Source organism: Nicotiana tabacum, chromosome 9, assembly GCF_000715075.1.
Source record: "Nicotiana tabacum cultivar K326 chromosome 9, ASM71507v2, whole genome shotgun sequence".
In the NCBI taxonomy this organism is placed as follows: domain Eukaryota; kingdom Viridiplantae; phylum Streptophyta; class Magnoliopsida; order Solanales; family Solanaceae; genus Nicotiana; species Nicotiana tabacum.
This window is the reverse complement of record NC_134088.1, coordinates 125,199,942-125,207,649: the sequence shown is the minus strand read 5'-3', so window position 1 is coordinate 125,207,649 and position 7,708 is coordinate 125,199,942. Positions and strand designations below refer to the sequence as shown.

The following is a 7,708-nucleotide window of genomic DNA, read 5'->3' as shown; positions in this document are numbered from 1 at the left end:
ACTATCTAACTAAATACCGGGAAAAAATCTGAAGAAAATATTATAAAGAAAATAATTCATATTTGTAAAATGACTTCCATCATTCTAAATACCTTAATAACGTCAAATTATTAATGCCGAATTGGTTCATATCCTAGCAAAAAAAGGTTCAAACGGCGAAGTACCATGCATTATAAGGCATCATGAAATTTTTTCTAGTAATATAATATTATTTTATAAAATGCTAAGGAATATATTGGCTTACTTTTACGAAGTATTTCGTTCTTTTATGTGGCATAAAATGTGAGAATTTTTCTGCATTTAATAGAAGTCCTAGAAGGAATGGTTATGCAATCTTCGGCACGTAAATTACGGAAGCATTTACTATAAATGTGCTTCATTAAAATATTAGCTCGTACTATTGATTAGAACAAAATTAAGTACTGAAATTAATTATCCTCTTCTTATCATATTCTCAAGATACAGTTGTTACACCAAATCCAATCAACATCTACTAGAAAAATTAACACTATCAACTTTCAATAACCACCACTTTACAATGCATCATCTACCTAGACATAACACAAAAATGAAGCACAAATAAAACAACAATAAAATAGTTTTCAACTGAGTGACAAACTGGTGTAGCATTGACAATGAGTTTTAATTAGGTGGCTACCTCAAAAAGGTTATTCTTGTAAACTCTTAAGACTCTGCAGCTACTTCCTTAACCACAAGGAGTTAGCTTCTTGTTGCCAGCACCACGAGGGTTGTCATCTTTCCAGTCATCCCATGCTCTTGCCTTGTCTTGGGCAGCATCATTGTCTTCTTCATCATCTTCACCTGGCCTCGACTTGGGGGCGTCCTTGTACCATGAGGAATTTGCTTCTTCCATGAGCTTAACATTCTTTTCTTGCCATTCGTTCATCATATTCATCTCCGTTAATCCAGCTTCTTCAATGCTCATGGTTGGCATTCTAGCATTTGAATAAAGGTATGACAGTTAGGTCTTCAACTTACTTGTCCATCTAGGATCTAAAACTGGAGTAGCCATATTAACTTTGTGTTCAAGAGATGATGCATACCTATAATGAGGCTGAAAGACCTGGGCAGCTATTTTTTCCCGTTCAGTTGTTGGGTTCCTACCAACAAGACTTGCAGGTCCAAAAATTAAAGGTTGGTGTTTATGTTCATGTGCCTGCGAAACCTTCGCCCTCCCTTCTATGACATCTTGTGCAAAAGTGGCACAGGTGATAGGTGCTGCAGGTTTTGTATAGTGTGCTCGAGCGGCAGCATCACGATGCCAAGTTTCTACTTTTTTTGTGCGTTCATCGAGTATTGATTGAGAGAATTCTTTCTCCCCATCCTACAAAAGAAGTAAGAAAGTACGCATTGAAGCAAAGCATAACCTTAGAGAGCAACGCTACAAAGCTGTCTTTACATGATGAGGAATCACAAAGGTCAAAAACAGTGGTGCAAGCTAATGCTGATCTTCTAGGTAGTCTTGAGCAAAATATTTGGATACACCCCCCCCCCAAAACCCACACACACAAAGTAAGCAAGTACCAAAGAGCATTTCAGTGTTGAAGTCATTTAAAGCTGTATCACTTCCTCTTGATCTAGCATTGTGTGATCATTGCAAACCCAACAAGCTCTCTTAGGAAAATGCCTCTTTCTCCGAATTGCATAGGGGCAGAAACCACATGATCAAATAAATTGATGAAATCAAATAATTGAAGAGATAATTAAGGATGGAACACACAAGTTCAGATAGCAATAGCCATATCAGAGGCTACCAGAACACAATGACAAATTAGAACAGTAAAGAAGCCAATTCGACTAAGTTGGTTTAATAGTACCTGAAGCTGCTTTTCCTTGACAGCAGATAGTATTTCTTCCTCTTTCTTCAGCATTTCAAGCAGATCAAAGGCCTGCAGGGTAGTATTTGGAAACTATGAACATAAGATATCAAGTACAGAAAAAAGATCAACTACAACGAGTATAGAAGATCTTAGCAGACCTTACAGAGGCCCAAGGAGATAGTTGTAAGCCATGCCTGCAATGCATAATAGTTTTGAAGAATCAGACATTTACTCAAAAGTGAACATAGAGAAGCCAAAACTCGAGGTTAAAAATAACTTAATAGAAGCGACAGAAAATTTTGCACAAATCAGGCTATGTGTATCTTAGAGGAATAATATTAGTATAATCAATATATCAAATGGCATCTAAAGAGCAAATCGAGATTCTTCCAAAAATCCAAAATGCAAGATTGTTAGTCATTGATGTCTTGTGCAAATCTTGCGAGGAAATTAGGTTCAAAGAGTGATGATAAACATTTCATGCAGATAATTCAAACAAATAATGAGTGCCTATCCAAGAGTCCACAGAAAATAGGCAGAACAAAGGCAAATCCAAGATTTAAAATTAATAGGCTCAAGTTCGGGATTCTACAAAAACTCATTTGATTTACTAAGTTCGAAATCTATTATTTGTACTTATTTATGAATTTTTTAGTTAGCATATATACAGGGTCCGAGCCAAAGCTATTGAGTTTGGATGACCCCGTAGGTTGGACTTTACATCTGCCCCTGGGCTCCAATGTTGCGACCTTCACTTGTCAACCTCTGAAAGAACATTGCAGCAGCAACTTGGATGCTCACCAACATCATCCAACAGACTATAACTTAAATCAGATAATTTATTTTAAGATTAACCAGCTTCTGAAACTGTTTCGATTAATTGCTTGAACCATAAGGTTGATCACCAATTAAGTGCAAGTGTGCCATAAAAGTTGCAACACCAGATGAAGAAACAGATGAGAAGAAAAGAAGCTTGAAGCTTGTGCTAATGCTCATGCCCATGCATAACTAGGGGAGAATTAACTAACCTCCCTTTCTTCTTCTCCATCATCATCCAACACATCATCTTCTTCAGTCTCAACAGGACTTGACAATGCAGCTGCTTTAGTTGATCGTCCACGACGCTCTTTCCGCTCCTTAATTTCAAGTAGTTTCGACTCAGCAGCTCTTTGCCGTTTGAAACGAGCAATCTAAAATAACACAATGCATTTGTAACTCAATGTCACTAAAAAAAAAGTAAAAGAATCAAAGCTTTCTTGTGATAAAGTTCCAATCCTTAAAAGTAAATGTCATATACAGCAATTCAACCGTTAAATCCAGCCTACCTTCTTAGCTCTACGATCTACAGAAGAATTAGCTCCACCTTGTGTAGATGTTTCTATCTCCTCTTCAGGAACAAGTTCCATTGTTTCACAAAATGAAATGAATTCCTAGATATAAAAGAGAGGCAAAATAAAATGATAAGATATCACTGAAAGATATAATTTTATTTTCCCATAGAATATAATCTATTACATATCTTATATTCTCCACCTTTAGCTTAGCTTGTGCAGCTTTGAGTACTTTTATCCTGTCATCTTCTGCAACTTTTTCTGTTAGCTCCGCAAGATAATAGGGGACCTGAAATAACGCAATATAAGATTCCATAGCCCATTGAGTAAACCAGCGTCAACTAAAATGAGATCAAGTAGAATTTTCACTCAATATTGAAGCCAATTAAAAGTATAAATGGATAAAGGAAGAACATCAAGTTTGCTATAAGCGGATTCTTATAGGCGTTCAGGCTACTGACTGTTGTATGGACCTACATTAAAAATAGGTTAGACCGAAACCAAAGAGTCACTTCCAACCCCAATACAACTTGATGGAAGGAGTTCCGAGCCCTGACCTATGAAAAATAGGTTCATGTTCCGCATAGTGCCAAACCTCAAGTTGATTCCTTACAATCACGAATTTACTAATATTTCCATGGGCAATGGTAGTATACATATCAAGAACCAGAGGAAAGCAGAGATGGTGTTTTATAGAGAGAGGATGATGATGCTTATAGGTAAGATAGAGAAAAAGAAGGGAGGGAAAAAAAGAGAACTAGTGATGGTGATGAGGAGGGTGCAGGTGAAGCATGTCGTAATTTGTATGGTTGTGGAAGAACATCATGATAAACAGAAGCAGAAAATACTTGGGGGTGGTGATGAAAAAGGTGGTGGTGCAGTACTCTTGGGTGGTTATGGAAGAAAATCACAATAACCAGCATGACCAAAATGCTTTAGCTGAGAACATGCCCAACATCTGAGAAGTGTTAAAACAAAAGGCCTGCCATGAGCAACAAGGCGTGGAAATGAAGGTGTGGAAAAGTTTTAGATTAGTCCACACAGTTTTCCCCCTCCATTTTCTCAAGAACCAATTCAGAGGGAACATGAGATTTAGAATCCACACCAATCCAAACACTATACATCGCTTCATTACGTCGCTTTAAGCTGTCGTTTTTAGTTTATCTCTAAATGAATGCTCATACTTCATATCCCAATCTAGTAACAGCATGCATGCATGGCTTCATTAATGCAATTTTATTATTACTCTATGCATCAAAGTACAGAGGTGGAAGGCAAAGTTAAAGTGCCCACAAGTACTTATCAAAACTTAAACTTTAGAAAAGCAACAACAACAACAACAAACCCAGTATGTTCCCAACAGTTGGGGTCTGGGGAGGGTAGTCTGTACGCAGACCTTACCCCTACCTAATGCAGGTAGAGAGGCTGTTTCCAATAGTCCCTCGGCTCAGGAATGGTAAGAAGAAGAGGAAAGCAAGGAAGGAAGAAAGAAGGAAGAGAAAAGAAAAAGGGAGAGATAAAGGATAAATAGTACCAAATAATAGCAACAGGGAATACAATACCTGAGACGAACAAAACCACATAACGTAATAAAAATTTAAGAATATGAAGGGACATGCGTGCTACTAAGACTATCGGTGAACAACTTAAAACTACCCACTAACCTTCTACCTTAATCCTCGACCTCCACACACTCCTATCAAGGGTCATGTCCTCAGTGAGATGAAACAGCGCTATGTCCCGTCTAATCACCTCTCCCCAGTACTTCTTAAGCCTACCTCAACCTCTTCTCAAATTCTCCATGGCCAACCTCTCACACCTCCTAACAGGAGCATGCTTCTTCTCTTAACATGTCCGAACCATCTCAGCCTCGACTCCCGCATCTTGTCCTCCACGGAGGCTACTCCCACTCTGTCCCGGATAGCTTCATTCTTAATCTTATCTCTCCTTGTACACCCACACATCCATCTCAACATCCTCATCTCTGCTACTTTCATCTTTTGCACGTGGGAGTTCTTGACTGGCCAACACTCAGCTCCATACAACATAGCCGGTCGAACCACCACTCTGTAAAACTTACCCTTAAGTCTTGGCGGCACATTCTTATCACATAAAACAACGGAAGCGAGCCTCCACTTCATCCATCCCGCTCCGATGCGATGTGCGACATCTTCGTCAATCTCCCCGTTACCTTGGATAATAAACCCGAGATACTTAAAACTCGCTCTCTTGGGGATAACTTGAGCATCAAGCTTTACCTCTACGTCTGTTTCATGGGTCCCGTCACTGAATTTGCACTTCAAGTACTCTGTCTTGGTTCTACTCAGTTTAAAACCTTTAGACTCCAAGGTCTGTCTCCAAACCTCCAACCTCGCGTTAACTCCGTTTCGCGTCTCGTCAATCAACACTATATCATCGGCAAATAGCATGCACCAAGGCACCTCCCCTGGATGTGTCGCGACAATACATCCATCGCCAAGGCAAATAAAAATGGGCTAAGAGCCGATCCCTGGTGCAACCCCATCACCACAGGGAAATGCTCTGAGTCACCACCCACAGTCCTCACCCGAGTCTTAGCATCATCATATATATTCTTAATCACCCTTATGTACGCTACCGGAACGCCACTAACGCAAAAAATAATAATAAAAGTAAACAACAACCACTACGCCTCAGTCCCAAATAATTGAGATCAACTATTTGAATCCTCACTGACCATGTTTCTCTATTTAAGCTCATCTCATGTCATCATCATATCAAATATCAAATAAAAATTAAAGTGATAAATAAGCTAAATATATATAACTAACGTAATAATAATAAAGTCCCCTATATTTTTAACTGGCATATAAATCTATGATATGGTCAAGTTACTTCTAGAAATGCAATAGGTTCAAAATCAATGTGGTAACAAGACCTAAACATATTTCCAACTAGTAAATATCTTAGTTAACTGTGTACCCGCCCTTTAACCATCTATCTTTAGGTATGGTATAAGTCACAAAATTTTAAGTCCAAAAAACAAGGTAAGAAATGTGGGGAACAGCGGCCCACATAAAAAGATTTTTCTAAGCAATCTCTTTGAGATTTTCAGTAAGTCATGGTTTATTAGATGAATTTTATTCAGGAACCTCCTATAACCATATTTTCCCCATCCCTGATGATGAAATGGATAGTTTAGCTAATTGACGTGCCACCCTCTTACCAATGAGTATCAGCATTCAATAAAAATCCAAGTTTCATTTTTGAATGAAGTTAGACGGTACATCTCTTAATGAGATCTTTTTCTTCCATTGTGACTTTTCTTTAACTAAATCTGCACCGACTCCAAAAAATTGTAGCTCTTTCAAGACAACAAAAACAATGCTTACAACAGATAGTACTTACCAGAATATATTTGAGATTAGCTGTGCTAATGTCCTCTTTAGTCTCATTAAGAGAAAACAACCCTAATTTACCGACCATTTCTTCACACTGTCTCAAAATCTCGCAACCTTTCCTCACAGTATCCTACAAATCCAGAACCAAAACAAACACAAATTCAAATAACACGCTGAAAATCAGATCCTTCAGTGTTATTGCTTATAAATAAAAATTACTTTGTCAGCGCTCGATTCTGATGCCGAAGCATGAATTTTTGAAGCCTGCTCAAATAGAGCTGGCAAAGGCATCTCCTGCATGTTCAGTTCTCCCATTGCTGATTGTATTAGCTTTCGTCTATCGAACTGGATAAACAAACCCTAGAAATCAATGATTTGTGAGATTTGATCCTGAATTTGGGATTTGAAATTGTTGAAATTAGGGTTTGATTTGAATCTGTAGAGAAATAGGTTTTGCAATGGGATGTTCTAGTAATCTTCGCGGCAAATCGTACGATTCTGGCAAAGGAAATGCTCTCTATGTTTCACTATTTTTAACTTTGATCGTGATTTACACTATTTTCATTTTTATTTAACTTTTACAAAATTTAAAATATTTATATTTGAATTTTTTAATGTGATAATTGCTTTCACACCTAATAGATAAACCCCAGTATATGCTTTTACACCTAATCGAAAAAAATGTTTGGTGATGAGCTACTAGTGTCTTTTCCAAGTGGGGCAAATTATTGTTTTGTGATAGTATGTGTATTATTAATTATTACTACATATTGGATGCAATGAATAATGGAAGAGTTTTATAAAAGCAAGTTAACTTAGATAAACCCTTAAAAGTTGGTACAATTTGTCAATTAGATATTATTTATCTCGTAATCATTTGAATATCTTAATTAGAAATAAGTAATTTTTTTGAACCATATTTTTCATTGACTTGCTAGACGAACCAATCAATTAATAATATATCTAATTTTATTAAAGCAAAAACAAAATATTAGAAGACAAAAACTATTTTCCATTGCCATTGTCCTTCTCAATCCCATGAATAATTAACCCCTCTTCCGTTTCCCATTTCACGATTACAATTTTTGCCTTTTTAGGACATTGAAGCCTTTGTTGAGTTTTATACACATTTGGATCAAATTAGAGCGTGTTTTAG

At 37.3% G+C, this 7,708-nt stretch overlaps 1 protein-coding gene across 1 annotated transcript; it reads right to left on the bottom strand.

Moving 5' to 3' along the window:
- Positions 1 to 420: 420 nt before the first annotated feature.
- On the bottom strand, positions 421 to 7,098 carry LOC107770917 (PP2A regulatory subunit TAP46). Its single transcript, XM_016590245.2, has 9 exons — positions 6,772 to 7,098; positions 6,560 to 6,682; positions 3,375 to 3,461; positions 3,167 to 3,271; positions 2,870 to 3,031; positions 2,000 to 2,035; positions 1,839 to 1,910; positions 1,065 to 1,345; positions 421 to 956 (listed from the first exon to the last, which is right to left on the bottom strand). Exons 1-9 carry the CDS (start codon positions 6,865 to 6,867, stop codon positions 707 to 709), a joined length of 1,212 nt encoding a protein of 403 aa, XP_016445731.2. The 5' UTR covers positions 6,868 to 7,098; the 3' UTR covers positions 421 to 706.
- Between the last annotated feature and the right edge of the window lie 610 nt (positions 7,099 to 7,708).

Bases quoted from the DNA above. Each gene is read 5' to 3' on its own strand.
- LOC107770917 (XM_016590245.2), bottom strand. From the start codon at position 6,867: ATGGGAGAACTGAACATGCAGGAGATGCCTTTGCCAGCTCTATTTGAG. The intron at 2,036-2,869 runs GTTAGTTAATTC...TATGCATTGCAG, and splicing joins ATGGAGAAGAAGAAAGGGAG to GCATGGCTTACAACTATCTC. The intron at 1,346-1,838 runs GTACTATTAAAC...CTTCTTTTGTAG, and splicing joins TCAAGGAAAAGCAGCTTCAG to GATGGGGAGAAAGAATTCTC.